Genomic DNA, 25,570 nt, shown 5'->3' with positions numbered 1-25,570 from the left:
AGCCCCTCCTGCCTTCGCCGCCGCAGACAGAGCCGCAGACCTGCTCCTGTTCTGTGCCACTGTCAGCCACGGTTCCGCGTCGGACCCAGCTGGGACAGAGCCGTGGCATTTCCCCGAGTCACTGAGCGTCAGCGCCACAAAAACACCCGTTCAACTCGATAAATAAATATACGCACAGGAATTTAGGACCTGCAGAGAGCAGGAAACAATCACGAGGTAATTGACTTTTCCGTCCCCTGGAGAACACAGAATTGGACTGTAATCGAGCAAAAGCGTAGGACACGCGAGTACCTTCTTCATAGCCTGGCACTTGGCCGTTTCAGAAAATCCGATCATCTTATCAGGAGAACAGATCTTGATAAAGGGAAAGTTGGATTCTTCTGCTATTTTTGCCGCTAAGGCAGTCTTCCCGCTGTGGGGGGGACCTGGAACAAAGGGCAAACGTAATGAAAAACCACGGGAGAAAACAGGTCAGGTAAGGCTCAGCACGGCCGGTGCTTTAAGCATGTGTCTGATCTCATTCGGAGGTATCTGCATTTTCAAATGACCTTTTCTTCTCCTCGCAGAAGGAACGCACTAACTCCTAGTGCAATCCAGTCCTCCAGGCGAAGGAAATTAATGCAACTATTTGAGCGCACGCAGACTGATTTGCCACGAAATAAACACCGAAGGGGACATTACACATTTGGTGGGACGGCAGCAGAAGTAGGGCGCGTTTGTGTTTCAGAAAGTCTTCTTGAACTACGTTCACGTCACTTCTAAATACGATTTCTGCAGGTACCGTGGCAAACAAGTCAACAGCGTGAATGCCAGGTACCGAGTGACAAAAGACAATTTGTAATTTGCCTGAATTCACACCAGAATAATTCAGAGACCAAAGCCGCATCCTCCTCCATCCCCCCCATGCAAATCAACCTGCAGTGCAAGAAGGTGCTGCAGACGAGCGATACGCCGGCCACAAGCACCCAGAATTATTCAGGGGATCTATTCAAGGTTAATTTTGAAGCGACCGACCGCTCAGCAATAGCGGTTATCCACATTCGTTGACTTCAGGAAAAGAAAGAGGGAAGCGCTAAATAACAGATTCTAACTGCAATACCTGTAACGTAGATATTGGAACTAGTTTCCTCGGCTCTTCGTAGTCAATAACGGTCGAGATAGCGGGCAACCACCTCTGTCTGACAGCAACACCTACGTGTGGTCAGCCAAACTGTTGTTTGAACTCAGCTAATTACACCAATGAGCTCTCCGGTCACTTCAGGATTTAGACAACTAACTCGGGCTAGAGAGGTTCATGCTGTAAAACCTCCGCGTTTAGGTTATTAACTGGGGACACTCACTTCTCCGTTGTTCCGCGAACGTTGTTCCGAGAACATTTTTCCTTCTCTCAGGCTGAGAAGCCAGTTTTAATATCAAAAGCAATTCCACCTGACTAAACTGGAAGAGACCAATTCTGTTTTTCCTCCCACGTGTTTTTTACATACATTTGCAGGATCTAACATACGACCGCCTGGGCAACTGATGGAATAGCTCACAGAAGTCACTCGGGGGCTTTTTATATATATTTCTTTCTGAAATTTACCTTCTAGAAGAACGCTAACCAAAGGAGTACGGTCACTGTTCTTCGTCTGTTGAACAAGCAGCTCCCCATCATCCAACACCCTTGTTACTGGATCGCCCCACTTAATAATACCGTTCATGATGTAGCTTGCATAGTCCTCCTGGTTGGTTCCAAACGCCTGGATTAAGAGAGGGAACATTTATTTTCCTGAGAAATTTTGCATCACATCAGAAAAACATGAAAAGTTGAACATCACCAAAGTGACCAAGACTCTGGAAGATGCTTAAGTGACACAGTCACGGCCATTGGTGACACACAACGTTCCAGTTCGAAGGACAGAACGCTGTTGGAGACTGTGCAACATTTAGAAGCATCTTTTCATATACCCCCAAAATAAATTCTAATCAGTGCAAGTTGCCAGTGGGTTCTGAATCCACGCCATTTAAAGACAATTCTCAAAAATTAGGTTTAAACCTCCTACTCCAGTCCATATCGAAGCTGTCATCCACTAACTGAGGTAGGGATGTCCACCCCCCAAATGGGAGAGGACAAGGAGAAGACACTCCAAATCGCTCTCTTTGTTCTAGTCCTTATGATTCCCGCATGCACCAGAAGGTACGAAGACAGCGCCTTGGTACTGCAGGCAGAAAGGGGCTCCCTGCTTTCACTCCCACCACGCAGGACACGGTAGTCAGCCCAGGGTGCACCACTGCATCCCAGAAGGAAGCTGGTACCTCATGCATTACTCTACTGGGAGGCTATTACAGGAGTCACGTAGTGCCTACTTACTGGTTTGATATCATTCTCCAAAGACGCAAAGAAGTCTCCTCTTGTCACGCGCAAGCTCTCTGCCTTCTCCATATCCACTTCCACTTTGTTGCTGGCCTAATAAAGGCAATAAAAGACACTGAAGTACAGCAGGACCCCACAGGACCCCTTATCGACTTCCATCCACGGACCCAACCCTGCAGCTGACCTGCATCAATAAGGAAAATGCTTCTTAACGAGACATTTGTTGGGCATATGCTGGATACCACTGGAGCAATCATCATCTTCACAGAGCCACATCCACACGCCAGCCCCACGAAGTCATTCAGGACCAGTTGTTGCACTCCACTGGGTGGAAAGCTGAAGAGCATGGCCATGACCCCACGTTTCAGAGACACCCCCCAGCTAAGAGCAGGAAGGCAGCTCCGCAGCATCCTTCGTGCTGCTGCGCTACCTTGACTACATAAACCACGGGTCAGCGACGCTCAGTCCCGCTCTGGACACCAGTCTGATCTCACCTAAGTTTGAATTTCTAAAAGTTACAGGAGATATGTAGGTTCGCTTTAGAGTAGGGAACTATTCTTTCCGTTTTAGAGGCTGTAGAAAAAATTCTTCGTTACTCCTTTTGGGTGCTGGGCAGGAAGGGGGTGAGGCCTCCTTCATTGCATGACTTTTTTCAGAAAGACAAATTAAAGCTTGGTTTTAACCCACCTCTGAACCTACCCATGCCATCTTTGGCAACTAAGCCAAAAAATAAGAATTATTCACACCCCTCTATTTCAGGCTTTGGTTTCCTACTCGAACCACGCACTTTCCTCTCTGTACAAGAAAGACTTTAAGGGGATCGGTACGTGTTAGATTTCTTTCTGCTTTGTTTGCTTCAGTTCAACCAAAGGCACGAACCTCCCACGGCAGCACCCGCGGTGGCACTTGGAACGAATAAGCTGCAGCGAGCTCAGCTCCCGGCGTGCACCTTCCCAAATGAACACCGTCACCTTTTTCCCCGTCTGCCAGTCCCAAACCGCCCAGCAACATTTAAAAGCTCATGACAGGAAGGAAATACGCAGTCGAGACAGCACGAACCACCGCAAACTCCTGTCTCCATCACAACCAGAGGCGCCACCGGGAGGTGGCCCAAAGCTGCTCCCACTGGAGCCCGGAGAGGTTTGTAATTCTTGCAACCAACTTGAGAGCAGCCTTTAAGGACTGGAGACCTTATTCAGACGTCCGTAGACTCTAAAGCCAGCTGCGGCTGTGTTACCGAGTACGGCCGCGGCTCCATTTACAAGGATTATTGGCAGACCTGCAAGTATATTGATTGCCTTGGGCAGCCATCAGGAATTAAATGGATTTGAAGCAACTTTTCCACTCAACAGCATACGGACACTGGCTCTCACGTACTAATCCTACGGGCGCAGCCTTGCTGAGGATCCCGAGTGGAGCTAGAGATAGTGGCAAAAGGATTAGTCACAAGAGGGGGCAGAAGCTGATCTGTGAAAATCAATTCATCTAACCGCTAAGTGGTACGGCAGAAACCTATTTTTAAGTAGCACAAAGATGAGGCAAAAGACCTTCATTCTTCCCCACTGAAGCGCAGCCTTGGAAGGCTTTCTGGATAATTTCGGGATTTCCCAATTATATCATAACAAATTTCTCTGGATTCCAAAACAAGTATCATTTTTCATTGAAAGTTACCCGCATCTTACAATGCCACCTGCTTCTACCCGAGAGTACAATGGCCCCACGTGATCAGGAGGTAAAAATTTGGGATTACAAGGAGTTTTTCTTGGAAGGCACAGCAACCTCTGCCACCTTTGCCTAAGACCAAGGTGACGGACGAGTCGAATAACTCGGACCCTCAAAGACGTGCCCTCAGAGACGTGCCCTCAGAGACCCTCTCCTGACCAGGATGACCTACAAGAACACGTAGCGCACGGGAAGAAAAAAAAAAAAAAATCAAAAATAATCCCATTATGCTTGTCTTGTAGAGCAGCAAACGCAGCCTCTGATCAGCAGCCTCAGGAACCCAGAGCGGCCCACGCCACCGTGCCGAGCAAACACCCATCGCCCGGCGACGCCTGAAATGACCGAGCCCCTTCTCAGGCACCATGTGGAAATACAGAAACGCCAAATTTATTTTATTGATTTAGTACAGGTTGATCCCTCTTCTGCTTTGCAGAGGGAAGTGAAGGTACTCGACTCACTATTAGTATATTCCTGAAGTTGTGCGTACGCTTAAAAACAGGGGGATCGCTTTCTTTCCTAGCCTTTAATAGGTTATGCGCTTTAATTTTTAAACCCACACACTTTGAGAGATTATCAGAAGAGCTTAAATGATTCAGAAGAATAATGCCCCTCGATTTTCAATTTGTGCTCTCGCTTCTCGCAGGGGCTTCTGAAAACTAGGTCAGGGCTATGATGTATATTTTAAATTTTGCAGTACTGGTAGGAGAGAATAAAATGCCTTAGTGCATCATTTGGCTGAAGACATCTTCAGAATAAACAAGATTATCCAAAAATACTACGTCAAAGCGTTTGAAAAGAAAAACAAAGCGTGGCCGCTTCCCATTTGGCATACACACACATATATTATTAAGATGTCAATCACGTACCAACCTCAAGGAGGGGACTGGCTGCTCTTTTCCATTTATGCATTGCCATTTTCTCTTCTCCTGCCGTGACATTTTGGCACAACAGGGAATATATCAAACCACTAACAGTCCCCAAACTCACCCGAAATTCAAGCATTGAAAAAAACATCAACGATAACCGAAATTAATTATTGAAGGAAAATGTTTTGCTTGCGAAGGGATGAAGATAACTCCAGAGGTGCTGATTTTTTTTCATTATTTCTTTTTTTTTTTTTTTTGAGACAACGCAGGAAAATTAGAAACTGTTGATGTCTGCATTTTTTTGCTATGGGAAACAATTAATAACTTTTTATGTATTATGGCTAGAAAAGAAAAATCATCAGAAAGAGCCATTTTTCCTTCAGAAAGAGTGTTTCCAACAGATATAAATATCTAAGCGACCAAATGATTTATGATTAAATATAATTTGTTTTCTTCATATTCGAGGCTGAACGGACTTTTTACTTAAAAATACACTGGAGCTGATGTCCAAGGCTTTTCTCTGCAGCAATTCCCACCAGTTCTTGGCCAGCAGAGCAAAGGGGCTGCGTCTTCAACCTCCTTCTTCACAAACTAATCATCTTGTATTTCACCACCAGCAAATACGGTGTTTTGCATCTCGATTAATATAACCTGACATTTCGTGGTCCTTAACTCCTTTAAAGACACCCTCACCTCCCCCAGCCAGCAGTCGTTGGGAAAGCAGGGCAGCGCTCCTCTACAACGGAGGGAGCCGAGGACACGACGAGTCTCTACGCACACCGAGACGATCACCAACGAGTTCTTATTTGGAACAGAAGACGTTGTACAAGCCCCGTTGGAATTCCACCAAGATTTTAGCATCAGTGACGTCTTGGAGCCAAAGATTCCTTCCACTGCTTAAATACTTGTCCACACAACACACATGTCCTTTCCTTTGCTTTGAGCACGGCCCCGCTGGTATTATCTGCTGCTCTCCGAGTTCTTGCATTAGGAACGAATAAACAGTTGTTCCCCGTTCACCGATTCCGGGCCACTCGTGATTACACACACTTTTCACAACCCTTCTCCATGTTTTCTTCCGCTGAGAAATGCCAGTCTAGCCATCCTTCCCATGAAGACCCTCCCGTTCCTCTGACCTTCCCCACTGCCTTTCCACATCCTTGTCCCACCATAACCTTCTCAAGGCGGGTGCCCCAGGGCTGCACAGACTCAAATACCCCAGGGATTTCATCCAGGACACAATCACAGCCTCACTGGCTCTGTGTACCTCTCCTAGTAAATTCTAATGTTGCATTTGCTTTTTTCGCTGATAAGGCCTGAGCTGCTATTTCCAGATCATCGTCACTCCAGTAACGCTCGGCTCAGCCCCCATCGCTGCCTCCACCTTTTGGAACTTCCTCTCCCCAGCGCACACTCAAATTCACTGACTACATCTTGTGCGCTCGCCTTATTTCAAAGGCCTCCTGCAGTTTTCCATAGGTGGCCTTCACCTTTACGACCACAAAACAGCTCTGAGCTTGTAACTTCCCTTTTCCTCCCTCTCTGCAGATCATTTATGAACACGTCGAGCTGCACAGGCTGCAGCAGAGATCCCTCCCGTACGACTGGCTGTTCTCACTGCCAGCTCTTTTCTCCTGGGTCCTATCCATAAACTGAGGTTCAAGACTTTCCTTTCAGTTTTGATCAAAATACACCGACAAGCGACCACCTTCCCTTGCACTGAGCTACTCGGGAGCTGCTTGAAGGTCAGGAGATGAGAACAGTAACTCAGAACCACGTAGAGGCACAGTGGAAAGGTGGCGTCCGTATGAATTTCATCTCCTACGGTACGCTGAGATGCCACTACCCATTTGGAAGTAAACATTCAAGAAAAGAATTCAAACAATTATTTTCCCTTTTTTTTTGCCCCAGTGAGAGACGACAGGACTGACCTTAATGTGCCTGTTCATCGCGGTAGACTGAGCAGCTCGAACTAAACCTTCTAATTCGGCACCACTGAAGTTTTTAGTCTCAACTGCCAGCTCTGCAATGTCCACGTCTTCAGCCAGCAGCTGGTGCTCCCGCATCCGCACTGTGTGGATGTGAAGAATCTGAAATCGGCCCTTCTCGTCTGGCAAACCTGAGATTTTAAAGAGGACACATGTCATTCCGTGCCTCGGCACAGCAACCGCAGCAGAGCCCTCCCCTCTCCTCAGTGCTCCCACCTCCAAAGGCTCTTCTCACCACAAGCAATTCATTCTTACAAGTAGAATATTTCACAATGCTTTTTGTTTGAGAAAATTCAACTACTAACTGCCCTCGGCAAATTAATTCGCATCACTAATCACCATTAGCGTCACCAAACTAGAGACAAGAAGTGTAATGTTTAGTTTCTTTCCTCAGGGTTCCTCCAAGGTGGTTGCTCTCAGGCTTCCATACCCGGACTTCACCCTATGCAAAGGCAATCTGGTCACTCCCTCGGCATCCCTAAACCCAGTTGCCACCTTGCAATTATAAAATTGTAAAATGATCGGATAGTTTGGGTTGGAAGGGAACTTTAAAGATTTAGTCCCTCCTCCGCTGCCACGGGCAGGGACATCTATCGCTAAATCCAGTTGCTCCAAGCCCTGTCCAACCTGGCCTTGAACCCCTCCAGGGATGGGGCAGCCACAGCTTCTCTGGGCAACCTGGGCCAGGGGCTCACCACACTCAGAGGGAAAAATTTCTTCCTAATCTCTAACCTAAATCTCCCCTCTTTCAGTTTAAAGTCATTCCCCCTCGTCCCATGGCTCCCCTCCCTGATCCAGAGTCCCTCCCCAGCTTTCCTGGAGCCCCTTTAGGGACTGGAAGGGGCTCCAAGGTCTCCCCGGAGCCTTCTCTTCCCCAGGCTGAACCCCCCCAGCTCTCTCAGCCTGTCCCCACAGCAGAGGGGCTCCAGCCCTCCCAGCATCTCCGGGGCCTCCTCTGGCCCCGCTCCAACAGCTCCGTGTCCTTCTGCTGTTGGTGCCCCAGAGCTGGAGGCAGCGCTGCAGGGGGGTCTCCCCCGAGGGGAGCAGAGGGGCAGAATCCCCCCCTCGCCCTGCTGCCCACGCTGCTGGGGATGCAGCCCAGGCTGCGGGGGGTTTCTGGGCTGCCAGCGCACGTTGCTGGGGTGTGTTGAGCTTCTCACCCACCAACACCCCCAAGTCCTTCCCCTCAGGGCTGCTCTCCATCCCTCCAGCCCCAGCCTTAGGGATTGCCCTGACATTGAGCCACGGAGTGTAACTCCTTAGACACGTCCATCCAGCCAATTCCTTATCCATCTAACAGTCCATCCATCAAACTCCTATCTCTCCAATTTAGCAGCAAGAGTGTTCTGGGGGACTTTATCAAACGCCCTACAGAAGCCAATGAGATCTGTAGCTCATCCCCGTATCCACCATCACAGTCACTCCACCACAGAAGGCCACTAGATTAGTCAGGCACAATTTGCCCCTTGTGAAGCCACGTTGGCAGTCTCTAATTGCCTCCCTATCATCCGCATGTGTCTACGTATCACAGAATACCAGGCTGGAAAGGAACTCGAGGATCACCTGGTCCAATCTTTCCTGGCAAAAGCACAGTCTAGGCAAGACGGCCCAGTGCCCTGCCCAGCTGGGCATCTGTTTCATGACTGGGCACTGAGGTGAAGCTAAACTGGTCAGTAGGTCCCAGGGGGCACTTTATTACTCTTTTTCAAGGGTGTGATACTCCCTTTTCTCCAGTCGATGTGGACTTTACCTGACTGCAATGACTTTTCAACTATGATGGAGAGTAGCTCAGCGACTACACCAGCCAACTCCCCCAGGACCCTGAGATGCCTGTTGTTGGGTCCCATGGACTTGTGCATGTTCAGGTTCCTCAGGCTGTCTCAAAACTGATCTTCTCTTAGGATGGGAGGGACTTTGTTTCCCTAGTCCCTGCCTTGAGGTTCAGGGACTTGGGAGATGTGGGAAGAGGGATTACCAGTAAAAAATGAGGGGAAAAAATTGTTGGAAACCTCGGCCTTCTCCATGTCATTGCCACTGGTTCTCCTGCCTTACATTTCTCCTGCCTGGACGTTTTCTTTCACCTTCCTTTTCTGGCCAATGCACCTTTACAAGCCTGTCTTTATTATTCTTCACATCCTTTGCCAAATTCAGCTCCAGCTGTGCCTTAGCTTTCCCCATCCCACCCCTACATATCCCTATGCGTCCCCAAATTCTTCCCAGGACACATGTCCCTGGTTCCTCTTGCCTGTGCGTTTTCTTCTTACACTTCAGTTTGACCAGGTGGTCCTCACTGACCCATGCTGGTCTCCTGCCTTCCCTGCCCGATTTCTTACCTGTGGGAATCAAAAGCTCTTGCGTGCTAAGAAAAATGTCCTTGAAGAGCTGCCAGCTCTGTTCTGCTCCTTCAGCCCTGAGGGCAGTTCCCCAGGGGGTCCCATCCACTAATTGCTTAATCAACTGAAAGTTCGCTCTCCTAAAATTCAGGGTCTTGACTTTACTCTTCCCCTGGCCTACACCGTTCTCATACAACGCTCATTTTCTCCCGACTGAGGTGAGAATTTCCCAGTTTGCACCTCAGTGAGTCCCTTCTGAAATGGCTACAATGGAAGAGACGCAAAAGCCTTTCTGTAAAAGAAAGCGTAACAAGTCAGTCCGGCGCATCATCCTCTTGGTAAAACCCTGCCGTTCCTCAGCTCACTCTCCAACCTGCCTTCACAGCCTTTATTACAAGGATCGGACAATTTGCTCCGATTACTATTTGTGCTGAGGGTATGCGAAAAGACATTTTAAAATGCGCACAGTCCCAAGGGGTGTTCAGTCCTTATTACCTGATAATTTATTCTAGGGATGCCTCGCTCAGCCCCTGGAATTTATTTAATTTAATTAACTTTTGTCAACTAAAGATGCAGGTACAACACCTGCAACGCAATCCATCTCCCCCCTGTTTACTAATAACAGTTGCTATTAGGAATTCATTTTCAAGTATGAGATTGTTCAAAGGCGACTGCCGTTGTGGCTACGCTTCTCCGTCCCTAAAACACGGAGCCCTTTCCTGTTTCTGGCTCTTTCAGAGAGTGACGTTACCCTTTAACGACCAGAGGAAAAACCCCTCGTGAGCTCTTAAGGCTACATTGATCAATCGGATTTCACGAGTTCCCCCACAGCACAGACCATTACAATCCTGCCTGCCGCTCCAGTACACTATGTATGGACATTTTCATCTAATTTTCTGCAATTGAAAGAAAAAGACCGTATTAATGCTCACGGCCTCACCTGTTCCTTTTCTGTGACTCACTACAGTTTGGGAATTTTTACCTTTGCAATTGTCACCGTGCCTAGCTTGGAGCACAGGGAATATTTTGTGATCTTGGGATGTCTGTGGAAGGTCAGGGGAAAACGTTTTATGAGCTATTCCGAACGACACACCTGAAACTGCATTTCCAATCTTTAAATTAACCACGGATCTCAACCAATTTGGGCTTCTCCCTGCAAGACAGGACCATTGAGGTTTTACTCAGTCCCAGGCTGTTCTCTGAGCATTCAAGCTTTGTTCTGAAGCTCAGCACTGAGCACTGCAGCCTGCTCCTCCTCCAGACTCCACCGTGATCTTTACTGATCCAACTTCTGATCTCAGAGGCAAAGTCAGAGACTTGGTTTCACGAATCCCAGATGATCTGGGCTTAATTTCTTAATAAATCCTACGTTATCAGATATTCCATTATTTAATTTGCACTGGTGTCAGCCAGATGTGTATAATTACAAAAGTCTCTTAAGTTCCTGACAGATCGTGTTCTTTTCCAGCTCACTAGAATAAACGGCTAACCGAGCTCCTCAGCCTGCTTTCAGTCCTGTTGAGGCAATTAATCTGGCCCTGCTGATTTCCGAAGCCAACAGCCAACGCTGCTCAACATGTGAGTTCCTGCAGTGAAAGTCACCGTTACCACCCCATGCAAATAAAGCGGTCCCTTCCAGCCCCTATCATTCTGTGATCTGCACTTCCCCCGGGTCACGAATGGCTCACAGGCTGTACTTGCCTGCTTGAGGAGTTCAACAGCTCCCCACTTACCACCCAGGAACGGTCTGGTGCCACCACTTGGCTCCTTTCTTTCATGCAGGAGACTCAGGGTCCTGCCTGCCTGGACCTACCCATTCTGCTGGTCAGAAACTGATACCAGGTCAAGGGCTTACCAGTAGATATGCCTAAAATGTTATTTTAATTGGATGATTCAATCTACCTGGGATCTTATAGAGGGAGCTGCATGAAGTTTAGCACCTACGCCATCCTGCTTGATTGTTCACGTTATGATATGCATTTGCTACGTGGGCTTACGTATTGCGACACGCCAGCTTGCTTACCGATCTCCATTTTCACCTCCAGTCTCCCTGGTCTCAGCAGAGCCTCATCAATCAGGTCAGGTCTGTTGGTCATCCCTGAATTCAAAGTTAAAAACAAAATAAGCGTTATCTGAGCTTACTAAGTGGGTGTCCGGCTCCTGAACGCAGCCCATATTGCTAAGAAGACACCTCGGGGAGCCTCAAGAAAATAGACAGAAGATACCAATCTCCAGAAATATCGGAAAAGTCATGCCCGAGGTTGAGTCAGGGCAAGAGGGATCACACCTGTGTCCGTGACTGTACCTGCAGGGCTCCGGGCAGCAAAACAATGAGACTCACAGCTAGAGAAGCCTCCCTCCGTATGCCCGTACATCCGTGTATATCATTCCTTGCAAGTGTTCTTAAACTACAAAACACTTGTTATCACAAGCTAAAGGAGGAAATTGTTGAAAGCAGAATATCCGCCTGTTACGGCCCCGTCTCCCTGCAAATCTGCTCCCAATGCTTGTTAAACACAGTCACTCAGTCTGGATTAGCGCAAACAGATCCCGTCCCAGTAATGACGATTTAGCTGACCTGCAGCGAGCAAAACGTCAGCAGTTTTCAACCAGACCCCACAAGAGAAAGCCAGCACCATCGTACCAATCACTAGGATGTTATTGAGCTGCTCTACTCCATCGATTTTAGACAGCAACTGGTTTACAACGGTGTCGTGGACTCCAGTGCTCCCCGCCATGCTGCCTCTCTGCTTGCAGATCGCATCGATCTCATCAAAAATGATGATATGCACGCCGCTGTTTGCTCCGAGCTATTGGAGAGAAAAACACGTCAGGAATGCCACATGTCATCGCCCAAAGCCATCCAAACAGAACAGTCACTTCTCAACAAGCTCAGCCCCAGAGACGCAGAACACTGATACGTCCCGGTGGGTTTAGCAGCACACTAGGCACGTATCAGACCCCCTTCCGCAGTAACACCTTGCCATCCTCCAAAGTGGGGCGGACGGCGGGCTTTGCCCAAACACAGGACGTCACTGAGGGGGGTAAGAGCAGGAGCGTTTCGAGGAAGACGTCGCGAGTGAACGAGGAAAGCAGCAGCCCGGGGCCGGAACAGGCAGCTCAAAGGGCGGCAGAGCTCTGGGTGTGGGGAAAGCCCTCCGCCGGGGAGAGGGAGCACAAGGCACGGCTGCGGAGGGATGCGCCCACTGCGGGCAATACCCCAGGTCGTGCTAATGCTGGCAAACACACAGCTGGCCTGAGTAGCTCCAGCCTTCATACTTCACAGGAGCCCGTTCGTTCAGTGCCGATCAGGAACAGAACTGCTTATTTCCAGGTTCACTCAAAGGTGAAGCCATTGCAGCTGGTAAGAGAACAGGATACTTTTTGTGACCGTATTATGAAGCTCTTTCCCTTCAAATTCCACCTCTAAAACATCTTTTGTGGACTGTGGAGACCACGTTAACACCGGGTAAATGTGCTGTCCCTGGCAATCTGCCCCAGACACAAGTCCTTACAATACCAACCTTTCCGAGACCTTTTTAATCTCGCAACTTGTCATCAGGACCATCCCCTGCAGCCAACATAAAGTCTATTTTAACAGGTGTGTTATTGCGAAGGAAAAGCAGCTCACGGCTTTCAGTAATATTGCAACAACCAGAGAGGAGGGGATTGTTTACATCTGTACGCGTTACCATGCAAAGCCGACTTATTGATTAATAAATCTTTTGCAGAAGAAAATTAAACGATTTCAAGCCACCGGCAAAATCTGCAGCCTTGTTAGGCGTAAATAAAATTAAAGGAGACAACGTCCTTTGCTAATGTCTTCTGAAAAGATCTCCCTACATTTAACTGTGACTTGCCTGAAACTGTATTTTCTTTACCAGAAAATCTTATCAAGATTAAGTGATCCACGGCAGAAAAAGATTACCGTAGCACACATGAAATAAGTATTTACACCTTCAAACTGGAGACCGGGCTTCTGATAGCCAGCTAAAGTCATGGATTAAAAAGAAAAAAAACAAGTTTTTTCCAAACAGAATCTTTTATCTCCACTTCCAGTTTCAAAGATCTGCCATCTCTAGTTTCAAGACACTACTCTCACCCAGGAGTCTTCTGCAGAGAAAAATTAATGATGCATCAATTATAACACTTCAAGGATTATAATAATAATCCTGTAACGCAAAAGCATGAAACGTGAAAGCTTATTTGAAATCTATCCTACGTTACGTGCCACCTGTCTTTAGTAGCAAAAATCCAAATAGATTAATTATGCCTCCCCCACAAAAAAAAAAAAAAAAAAAAGAGAAAACAGAGCAAAGTTTTTGCAATGCTGCTTTTAAGCCCTTTGAGAGGGTGACACACCCGGCACACAACGCACAGCGGGACGGGCCCCGCTGGATCCCTGTAAAATAACTCCGCGTGGAATTTAAACAAACTGCCCGCCTGCAGCAGCGCTGGCCAGGAGACCAACTACCTCTTCAGGTTCTAAGAGCATTCTTCCCCACTGACATCGTGTGAATCTGCAGAACACTAATATTCAGTGGCTTGCAAGGAGTAACTAGAAGCACAAGCTGAGCAGTGACTCAGCCTTTTAATGCAAGCAGCAATTTTCTGATTATAAACCTCCTTTCCGGTCATTCTTCAGGCACATTCACGCTGACCACGCTGTTTATCTATGTTTGCATTACCCTCCTTTGTTCTTCTTCTGCATCAGCAAACAGCTTGCGGATGTTGGCCTCGGATTCGCCCACATATTTATTGAGGATTTCTGGACCGTTGACCACCTTTGGTTCTCTGGCATTCAGCATCTTGCCAATCTGTCTCGCCATAAGCGTCTTACCGCAGCCCGGAGGTCCGTACAAGAGAATGCCTTTCACATGCTTGCAGCCTAGAACAAGAGAGAAGGAGTTCAGAAAGCAGGCGTGGGACGGAAACAGCAAAGCGGGAATTGCCGCTTCGAGCAGGGGAGATTTCCAGGGGCCTGGCAGAGGTGGGCACCGGCCTTAGCTCCGCTCCCTGCCGTTAGCAGCGACATTCAAACCCGGAATTGCCAGGCTGGATCGGAGTCGTTCCATTGATCCGGTAACAGCCAAGAAAAAGAGTCCATCGAGCAGCACAAATGCTCCCCCACGCATCGGGCACGCTGAGGTACCAGCTGAGGACTGAAAAGCCTGGAATTTAAGCCTTAAGGACTTAAGCCCGAAAGGAGCAGGTCCCAGGGATGCCGAGCACCCCCAGGCAGTGAGGGGCTGCAGGTGCTCCTCCATCCCCGTACGCCCCGAGCACCACGCCGAGATGTACCAGCCACTTGGGACAAGCACGTGCTGCGTCTGGTTCGTCTCTCCCTTCTCCCGGGGGGGACACACGGTGCCTACAAAGGCAGCCCGCCTCCGCAGAGGGGTTGCAACTGAGCTTAGTTTCCAGGCGCGTAAGGACAACGAAGCATCGGTCCCTCAAAGTTACTCAACTGACGGTGAGCGCCCAGCGTCGACATAGGTCAAACACATTAATCTGATTTTTGAAAGACAAAACGAGGAATATTGTGTAATAATGCTTAACTTTTTACCCCTGTATTGGGCTTTAATGAGTCCCATATAATACCTCTACTTCTGATTCCAAGTTTATAGGGCAAATATCGAGAAAACTAAAAAAGTCTTCTAAGAACCACTAGAACGAGAGGCTCAAACAGGGTGACCTGTAAGTCAGAACGACGTGAAACCCTCTAATTTATTCCAATAACAGGACTTTGATCCCTGCGCGTGAGCACTGGCGTTTCGATTCCCTCCCCTAGGGAAACAGAGGACACCACGGTTGCGGACTAACGTCGGACACGTCCCCGTCAGCAACAGGCACGAGTTCCCCAAGCACCCACAACTCCTGACAGGGGTTCCCCGGCGCACAAGAAAGGTTGTGTGGGGTGTTGGTTACACAGCTTGTGAGCCCCAGGTGTATTTTATCAACTGTCTGAATATCCTTACACACGAATGCTTCATGCTCTGCCTCACGCTACGCTGAGAGGTCACGGTACCGCACGTGTCTACGATGAAGCTTATTTTATTTATTTAATGGGACTATCAGCACCTAGACAAGATCGAGCCAGGCAGAAAAAGTAACTGCATCAAGACAAAAGCTTTTTCCCAGGAGCAATGCGGAGGGGCTGGTGTTGGACAGCCCGGAAATCAGAGAGCAGAGACCACGTCTCAGCACCAACACTGAGCACCAGGGATAGCCTCGGAGAAGTAGAAAGCCGTAGTTTGGTCGCAGAGGTGTCTGACTGCAAAACAGCGAAGGAAAATGCAAGTTCCCTGGAGAAGACAGACACGGGGGCTATACACCGCCCAATTTAAATGACACGTACGAGACAGATTCAGGAGCAGAGCCAGTTCGGATATCGTCTGGTCACAAAGTGGTGAGGAAGTAGAAGATAGAAATAATATAACTTATTTTGTCTAAATCCTTGTATTTCTAGCAGACCACCTTTTCCCATTTTCCAGGTGATATTGAAGACCAAAGAGCAAACACAAACCTACGAGTAAACAAATACATTTTCAACCTTTAGGACACAGCGAGTATTTCAGTAATTTATTTCTCGCTACACAATTTCAAACGCAGTAAGAAGCATTAGTTCCTCACTGCTTCTTTTCCATGGGCAAAGCGAAGAGACAGGTGTGCAGACAGCACCGCACGCGGCCCACGCAGACTCCGGATGTCCTTCTCATGGTTGAGACCATCCTGGCCACACACAACACCAACGAGTCCTTCATCTGCTGCCCTTCCTCCAGAGTAACAATGACCTCAGGGTACCGCCATCCTCACCCGCCGGATGGCGGGGACATCCCGGGGAAGGAGACCTTGGGGAAGCTGAAATCGCTGCAGCCCATGGGCAAACAGCACCTTCGAAACCTGCCTCAACAAACACCTCGACTTCAAACACAACTAGAGAGGCAGGGAATTCAGTAGCACCTTCTCCTTGTCTCTTGCTCCAAGTTCACAAGGGCAGGTCGCGATAGGACGGGGGGCAATGGTTTAAACTACAGCAGGGCGGGTTAGATCAGCCATTAGGAAGAAGTTCTTGACACTGAGGGTGGTGAGACACTGGCCCAGGCTGCCCAGAGAGGGGGTGGAGGCCCCATCCCTGGAGACACCCAAGGCCAGGCTGGATGAGGCTCTGAGCGACCTGATCTAGTTGAAGATGTCCCTGCTCACTGCAGGGGGTTGGACTAGATGGCCTTCAGAGGTCCCTTCCAACCCAGCATGTTCTATGAAGTTCTGCACAGAATCCCCCACCCGTGCTCCGGACAGCAAGTGAGGAACAGAAGATATCGCTATAGTTGAAGATCAAAAACAACCCTATGTTTCGTTTCAAGAAAATTTAGCTAAAACCTAAGAATTCTTGAAGTACTGATGGTTTGAGGAAAAAAGCAACACATTAATTAGTGAAAAGTGTTCCATGCTGTACTTGACATTCATAACGCATTCGCTTTAGACTACATTCTTGCAGTTTGACTATTTTACGGACACAAACCACCCACCAAGAGCCCTGCAGTGCTGAAGATCCACATTAAAGGCAAAACCCCCAAAAAGCAGCAAAGTGATGGCACAGAGCTCAGACCTAGAGGACCCCAGTTCAGCTTCTACCATCATCAAGGGTTTAACGAGTTCGGGCACAGAGTTGTTTGTCACCCCTGGGATGGCTCCCCTCCTGGTTGCCGGCCTGTCTCAGCTCTGTGTAAGTCCACCCCAATCACCAGAGTCCTCACAGCAACATCCTGCCTTTAAACAAGCGCTTTTCTCTTTTATTAACCTCCCGATACTCAACTGTCACTTCATTTACTCCCACACGTTACAGCGATAGACAATTAATCTCAATCTGAATAACCGCTCGATACAAAATAATTCCCATTATCCACACGCACCGCTCTCGCTCTCCTCCAGGTTGTTCACACTCTTGAAATGAAGTTTCAGGAGAACGTCACTACGAGGAGCACCTGATGCCTCCCAAAACCCTGGAGAGCAAGAGCGCTGCGCTGAATAAGCCCGGAAATAAAGCTGAAAGATTATTCGGGGCTTCTCTGCAGATAAAAAAAAAAAAAATTTACTACAAAAATCAAGAGATCTCGCTAAGAAGAATTCATTAGTCAACTTTCAGGCATCTACGAGTCAAAAAAAAAATAAACAATATTCACTTGTCAGTAAAGACAAATTTCACACAGGAACGAATGAGGCATAAATAAATTAAAAGCTATTGCTGTCAAATCAGTGTCACGAAAGGTATTGTTCGCGTGCTTGTGGAGGAACACGATCGCCGATGTAGCCGAACAGCACGACGCAGGATTTCGCCGATGAGTGATGCTTTGAAGGGAAATCCCGAGCAAAGCGATGCTCGGGCAGCCCCGCGGCGCTCCAGCGAGAGGCTCGCCAAGGCTGCGGGCAAGTCAGGGCACGGGAACGCAAAGAGGCCCCGGAGCATCCTGAAAGAGGCAGGAAAATTGCACTGTAGAGTATCGTTTTTCTCCAGCACCCCATCAAAAACGAGATACAAATACAGAGCCCGATTTATTCCCTCCCCCCCGCCACCAAGGGGGTACAACCTCGTTACAGCCACTGGAAGCTTCTCTTCTGCAGCCCAAAGAAAAAGGAAATTCTTGAAAAGCCCAAATATTCCCCTCCTCTGCATTAGCAAAAGGCTCCCACACTGCACCTGAGCTCTCACCGCCCAGAGCGGGCGCATAATGGAAAGCAAGAGGCAAACCGGCAGGGTTACAGCCGGGTGCCCCCAGGGAAACAGGACTTTGGGACCCTCTGAATAAGAGCAGAGACCCCTCCAGAGCAAAACTACCAGCTCTGGGGCACAGCGGGTTCCCAGAGACAACGCGACAACTACCAAACCTTACCCAGACAAGCTCAGCCGCTGCTGGGGAGCCCACGCTGGGGCATTAGCAAGTAACACCCCACACGTGGGCTCCTCACGTCCCAACATCAAAGCCACCACTGAGCACAGAATCACAGAACGCGTTGGGTTGGAAGGGACCTCTCAAGGCCATCTCGTCCAACCCCCTGCAGTGAGCAGGGACATCTTCAACTAGATCAGGTCGCTCAGAGCCACATCCAGCCTGGCCTTGGGATGGGGCCTCCACCCCCTCTCTGGGCAACCTGGGCCAGTGTCTCACCACCCTCAGTGTAAAGAACTTCTTCCTAATGGCTGATCTAAACCTGCCCTGCTCTAGTTTAAACCATTGCCCCTCGTCCTATGGCTACATGCCCTTGCAAACAGCCCCCCGCAGCTTTCCTGGAGCCCCCTTCAGGGACTGGAAGGGGCTCCAAGGTCTCCCTGGAGCCTTCTCTTCTCCAGGCTGAACCCCCCCAGCTCTCTCAGCCTGTCAATACCTGGTTGCCACTGAACAGGGAACATTAAGAGCTGCGCCTTAGCCAGGTGGAAGAACATTCCTGAAAGCAAAGCAATTAGTTCCTCTTTAAATAAAATTGCCACGAGCTACGCCAGTAGAGATTTCCCTGTACGGCTCCCTTCACCTGGCGAAAACTGAAGTTTTAAACACAAGCGGGACTTTATTAAAATAGACAGGTGATGACAAACTCCAAATGTTAGGTCTCAAATCGCAGCGGGATCCTGTGCGCCACACAGGAATTTTGATTAAGTTTATCTCCCCTGTGCTGATTTCGCCAATGCAGCCCAAATGTCAATACTGTTATGAGAATCTTATAAACACAAATTATTAACAGTGCAGACATCGCTAACTCATTAAGCTTACCATTAGGACGCCAAAACAAAGGTCATTCCTGTAACGTGATACTTAATTATGCGATTTAATGACATACAGTTAGAGGCTGAATAGGTACGTTAACGGGAACTAAAATATATCAATATGGGAAACGTTCTACACTAAATATTAGGGAAAAAATCATAAAGACTGGTAAGAATGGGAGAGTTATTAGTGTTACCAAGAGAAATCAAACGCTGTTTTGAACCAGAATGTCACTTACCCAAAGACAACATGAAGTTTATTTGTTCGACTCTCACTATTCACTTTTCTTTTTTTTTTTTTGAAAGATCAGAAGAGATGTTTTTACTATAATAGGGATTTTCTACTTGGGTGCGTAATTCCCCTTTTTAATTAAAATCAAAGCATTCTGGTGTGATTGTATCATTCAGATGCACCTATCGGGAAGCTCCACCGATGGCAAAGCACCGATCCCGAACACATGAGGGAGAGATGCTTATCTCGGCCCATTAATCTTCAAGCAGGTTAGGGGAAGATCAGGGCTTCCAGACTTCACCTGCCACACAGACAACACTTCCCCCAAAATGCAGCCGGGTGGAATTTCCCCTCCTCGCAGCCCGTGCGCCCAGCATCATCCCAGCCTCCACCACTGCCTCCCGTTAATCCTCCTGCAGGATTCAGGTTCTGCCGACAAGTAGCGAGACTGAAGTAACTCATTTCCGCTTTTAATTCAAAGCTGGGACAGGCCAAGGGCGACACTTGAAACAGAAGGTTTTATTTGAAGTGGACCCTCGATAGCCAGGTTTGTTGCCTCTATCAGGTCACCGGTGAAGAGAGGACAACCACATCACTAAGTTCTTCCCAGACCTTTGAAAACAGCTTTCTCATCGTACCTTGTTTGCCGGTGAGAGGTTTAATGCATGCACGCATACGGAGGGAATAACTAGATTTACGGCAATGGCAGGACATTTATCAATTTCTGATGGAATGTGATAAAAATGAAAATAAATCAGCTTTAGGGAAGCTTCCAACGGAATGCCTTTGGCTACACAAACACAGCCATGACTGAAAAAAATACGGATTTTGATAAGAGTATATACAAAACAAACCACTCTTTAAAAGAAGTCATCACTTCAGCAAAAAAAAAAAAAAAAAAAAAAAAGAAAAAAAAAAGTAAATGCCTCTGCTCTTAATAGAGGAGCTACAAAAATGTAGCTAATTTAAGCCGGAGATTATGCAGAGCGGTTGGAGGGATTGCTGAACACAGCAGCTGATGTTCAGCCTTATCCCACCTGGCTGGTAATAGCCATAAATCTCATCAGCATTTTCTACTTTTTGGACTAAAGCTGGATCATTTCTGTCTACTTAGAAAGTCAACATGATGTAATTTGTAGACGCCTTATGGAACACTTCCCCGCAGAGCATTAGAGAGTCAACAAGTATCGACATAACGGGGTCACCGGGATGTCTCAAGACCTGGTTTCCAGCTAGAGAGAAACCGTGGTTGCCAAGCCGTGGTGGCGATGGCTCCTAACCAACATCTCACCCACAGCCACGTCAAGCGAGAGCAAAAGTCCTCTCCGTATCTGGTGAGGACTATGGCCATCAACACAGAAATGCAGAAATCCCTTGCAGCACACTTTTGGTGTAAGGCCCCTTCCTTCCCTTCCTTTCAAGCCACCTGCGACCTTCACTTCACATTTCCACGTTCCTGCATTGAAAGACAGAACATTTTTCTCTCCTGGCCATGGAGAATTTTTTAAGCCCTCTGTCTCACACCCCTCCCACTGGTCTCTTTCCAAGGCTGAAGATCTTCAAACCAATTCACTCCGTGTACGGCAGCTCTTCTGATCCGAACATCCTGGTGCCCTCCTCCAAAGTTTTTCCAGCTTTACTGCATCCTTTCTGATACAAAGACCAAGACTGTATCCAGCAATTCAATATGTGAAGAAAATACAGTTTATACAGTGGCATAATTATGTTCTATTTTGTGGGGTTTTATTTAATTCTTCTTAATAATTACCAAATTCAAGTAGGAATTGACTGACCTCTACCGCGCCTTTCAGCAATTGTTTTTGTAGATCTACAATAGCCGCAAAATTTTGGTTGAGGGGAAAATCAGCACAGCCAGCGTCTTACAAGTTGTGATTTTCATGCACATCATTTTTCACTGCTCAACATCAGGCTTCATTTGTTGTTTTATTGCCGAGTCACTCAGTCTTGGCAAGTCCTTCTGCAGAACCACAGAACAGTTGAGGTTGGAAGGGATTGGAAGGGACCTCTGAAGATCATCTTGTCCAACCCCGCTGTGCAGAGCGGGTTCAGCTACAGCAGGCCTCCTACAGCCAGTCTTCCCAGTTTTGTGTCATCTGCAGCCTTGCTAAGGGTGCACTCCATCAAATCACCCAGGTCATTAATGAAGAGGTTAAACACCACTGGTCCCAGTATGAATACACGGCATGCACCAGTAGTGACTGGCCTCCATATGGGCTTTGCGCTGCTGATCACAACTCTTCGAGTCCAGCAGATGAGCCAGTTTTCAGTCCACTGTGCTGCCCACTTACCTAGTGCGTCTTCCACCAGATCTTCTACAAGGCTGTTATGCGAGACAGTGTTGAGAGCCTTAATACATTTGAGACCAACATCCACGGCTCTCCCCTCATCCCACGAGCTGGTCATTTCCTTGTAGAACGCTACCATGTTCATTAAACACAACATCTACTTCATAAAACCGTGCTGACCACTCATGATCACCTTCTCATCCTTCGTTTGTCTGAAAATGGTCTCCATACTCAGCTGCTCCATCACGTTCTCAGAGGCTGAGGCAGACAGGCCTGTAGGACCCAGCTCATCCTTCTTGCCCTGCTTGGAGATAGTGACACTTGCTTTCTTCCAGTCCTCAAGAACATCTCCCAGTTGCAATAATCTTTCAAAGAAAATTGAGAGTGGCCTTGCAATGACATGGGCCAGCTTCCACAGCACTCGTGGGTGCACCCATCAGACCCCAACTGCAATTCAGTCTTCAGTTTAGATTCGTTTCAACAGCCTCCTTTCCCAAGTCACCCATGAACATGCAAAACAGTGGAGAACTCTGCAACTCTCCTTCACCGTGACTGCGGACCCGCTATTCCTACAATTGTTTATCAACCATTTACCCAGTCACACATGAACCGCTCCTCACGTTACTAGCTTCTTCTCTTCCTTCGAGTTTCTATTATAAGGGGGAAGCTTGGGTGGTCTGAAGTCAATCTCTGTGGTTTTAAGAAGGTGAGGGAAAAGACAGATATAGAATCATAGAATGTGTTGGGTTGGAAGGGACCTCTAAAGGCCATCTAGTCCAACCCCCTGCAGTGAGCAGGGACATCTTCAACTAGATCAGATTGCCCAGAGAGGGAGTCAAGGGAGTTCTTAAGAACCGTCCTCCCCAAAGAAAGTGCACACAGAGGTCTTTTTAGATATGTGGAGGAAGAGCTAAGTGACCAGATTGAGCCTCACTGGCCACAGAGAACCATGTGCTTCAGGGTGAGTAGAGCACTTCATGTTCTAGTCACAGCAGGAGAAGACACAGCAAAGCATTGGTCCATTTCTCAATAAAGAAGAAAAGCTAACAACAGAAAATGTCAAGTTCAAACTAGTAAATACTTTTTTTTTTTTACACATAAATGAAGACTACATGTGTAACGTGGCAGCTAATATTAATATCAGTGACAAAAGGGCAAGAATAGGAAATAGGAGTAGGAAAAGAACAAAGAGACGACCCACGAGAGTATTAGGTATTTGCAGACCACCTGGACATGAACTTCACCCAAGAGCGCTCAGAGCGGGTGGAATCATCTCAGAGTCACAGAGAACTTGGACAGGGTGGGTGAGACACCGGGGGGGAAAACGTGAAGGTTGTAACAGGAAATGGAAGGGAGCCACAGGGTTGGACTAAATCTCCAGAGATCCCTCTCCACCTCAACTGTTTTCTGATTGTGTGGTATAGACCTATCACTAACTTAATTCCTGGAAAATTCTGGCACAATGTCTTTTGAAGTACGTAGAAGAGAACAAGGATACAAGAAAGAGCCAAAAGGAATTTATTAGATCAGCCTGAGACAACTTCCCTCTAGGACAGGGTGGCAGGTCACACACAGAGGGCTTGAAAAAACAAATACAGCAATAGAGGAGATTTAGACATTCATAAAGATATAAACAGATCTCAGAATCACAGAATCTTCATGGTTGGAAAGCACCCTTTGAGATCATCGAGTCCAACCATACACACACCAAAAACCAAAAAAACACCCCAAATCCCCCCCCCCAAAAAAACCCTACAATCTCTGCCACTAGTGCATGCCCTGAAGTGCCACATCTAGACGTTTCTTAAACACCTCTAGGGATGGTGACTCCACCACCGCCCTGCGCAGGCTGGTCCAGTGCCTGACCACTCTTTCAGTAAAGTCATTCTTCCTAATATCTAACCTAAACCTCCCCTGCTGCAGCTTCAGACCATTTCCTCTGGTCCTGTCATTCTTCACCTGGGAGAAGAGGCCAACACCCACCTCTCTCCACCCTCCTTTCAGGGAGTTGTAGAGGGCAATGAGGTCTCCCCTCAGCCTCCTCTTCTCCAAGCTAAACATGCCCAGCTCCCTCAGCCTCTCCTCATATGCCCTGGTCTCCAGAGCCCTCACCAGCCTGGTAGCTCTCCTCTGGACACGCTCCAGCACCTCAATGTCCCTCTTGTACAGAGGGGCCCAGAACTGAACACAGCACTCGAGGTGAGGCCTCACCAGTGCCCAGTACAGAGGCACCATCACTTCCCTGCTCCTGCTGGCCACGCTATTCCTGATACAAGCCAGAATGCTGTTGGCCTTCTTGGCCACCTGGGCACACTGCTGGCTCATGTGAAGCTGGCCGTCCACCAGCGCCCCCAGGTCCTTTTCTGCCGGGCAGCTTTCCAGCCACTCTGCCCCAAGCTTTTTGTAAGATCTTAAGATCTTATGTGTAAGATCTTACACATCTTCATAAACATGTAGGAAAAACACAGGCTGATAAAGTTAAAGGTAGATGAAAAGTGGATGGAAAAAAAGCCCACAAACTTTAAAGCACATGAGAACAGTTCCTGAATTTACTGGTATACGGTGCTTTTATTAACAGCCTGGAAGATGGAACAGAACGCACCTACTCAATCTGCACATTACAAAGCCAAGATCTACAAATACACCGACGGGCAGGATTCAATTCATTCAAAACCAATGTAACGTGAGGCACAGGTTTCTAAATTGGGGTAGGAATAATCAACTGCATGTTGCAAAATAAAAAAAATCATGGTGTTGAGGATTATGAAGAGGCACGTACACCCCGGCACAGCCAAAACCTGCCAACCACCCTGGAACTGACTAGCGCCTTCGTTACCGTGCCCCGTTGTGGTCACCCCACTCCTAAGCACTGAAGAATGACCGAGGGAAGAGAAACGATGACAATCGGAGAGATCTAGAGGTTATGAGAAATGGTTTAAGAATCTGAGATCCAGCCTTGAGAACGCCGGAGAGAAACACGAACAGACAAGTATGTAAAAGCCTCATCCGAGAACATAAAAGACATGAACAATATACGATGAACTGCTGCAAGTCGGAGAATAAACACTCAAAAAATTCTGACAGTGAAGATGCTCTAAGCAGGAGAATGAGCTGCCTTGGGATGTTCTGGCACTGCTGACACCTCAGTTACACGTTAGACATGTCTGACCCTGATTTTTCATTAAATTATCCTATTTTAAGAACAGAGTCGATGAGATCCTTTCCATTATTATTCTTCTCTTCCCGTATCTGAGTACTTCAAGAACATTCATGTATTAATTTTTAAGACAGCTTAAAAGACAAGCCTCCACTTCACAGGCAGAATCCAAGACAGAAGATAATATTCGAGTATCTCCTAATTTGAACATTCATCTCGTGTTTTGTTAATATTTCGCTTTTATACAGTGAGCTGTATTTCAAAAACACAGAGCTCTGAAACCAACCGACTCCAAGAGGCCAAGTTAAGATGGTCACCAGGAAATAGAAATCACCTTGGAAAAGTCCTATTTAAGGCACTTATGGGCAGTAACAGGAGAAGATGGGAAATTTGGGTTCCATTTCGGTCCCTTAAAAGGAACACGATCTGTAACAACAAACATTTCTATACCTGTTATTAAACCATAACACCAACATGTACATACAGAATCTGCTTTTTCAGCAGCCTCCACAAGGACTCATGTGCCACATTAAGTCAGAAAAATCACTTCCCTGCTGAAAGCCGAGACTGCGTTTCGATGCACGGAGACACTAGAGTGTTCTTTAGAAAGACAAGAGTCAGTACCAGCGTTTTCTTTCCAGGTCTGAAAAAACGCTTTTCAGTTTTGTTGAAGTTCACAGCTCCCATGACACGAGCCATCGAATGAGCTGAATTTAAAGTCTCAGCAGAAAAAACAGCATTGACCACGGATGTGAAGAAAAGGCTTATCTGCAGGAACGGTTTAGAAAAATATAATATTTATCAAATAAAAGGAGGTGCTTTAGCTTGAGCAAGAGGACGCTTTGAACTG

At 47.6% G+C, this 25,570-nt stretch overlaps 1 protein-coding gene across 4 annotated transcripts in view; it reads right to left on the bottom strand.

Moving 5' to 3' along the window:
* The window catches only part of NSF (N-ethylmaleimide sensitive factor, vesicle fusing ATPase), an 85,018-nt gene that overhangs the window by 20,996 nt on the left and 38,452 nt on the right, over nt 1-25,570 (bottom strand). For all 4 annotated transcript variants that reach the window (XM_074562274.1, XM_074562270.1, XM_074562271.1 and 1 more), the window contains exons 9-15: nt 13,951-14,150; nt 11,907-12,072; nt 11,286-11,360; nt 6,873-7,060; nt 2,351-2,446; nt 1,583-1,739; nt 292-425 (exon numbers count right to left, since the gene is read on the bottom strand). In XM_074562274.1, the coding sequence (XP_074418375.1) occupies nt 292-425; nt 1,583-1,739; nt 2,351-2,446; nt 6,873-7,060; nt 11,286-11,360; nt 11,907-12,072; nt 13,951-14,150 (1,016 nt within the window). The remainder of the gene's footprint in view (nt 1-291; nt 426-1,582; nt 1,740-2,350; nt 2,447-6,872; nt 7,061-11,285; nt 11,361-11,906; nt 12,073-13,950; nt 14,151-25,570) is intronic.

Source organism: Larus michahellis, chromosome 18 (assembly GCF_964199755.1).
Source record: "Larus michahellis chromosome 18, bLarMic1.1, whole genome shotgun sequence".
Lineage (NCBI taxonomy): Eukaryota > Metazoa > Chordata > Aves > Charadriiformes > Laridae > Larus > Larus michahellis.
The sequence above is the reverse complement of the archived record's forward strand: the minus strand, read 5'-3'. Positions and strand labels throughout refer to the sequence as shown.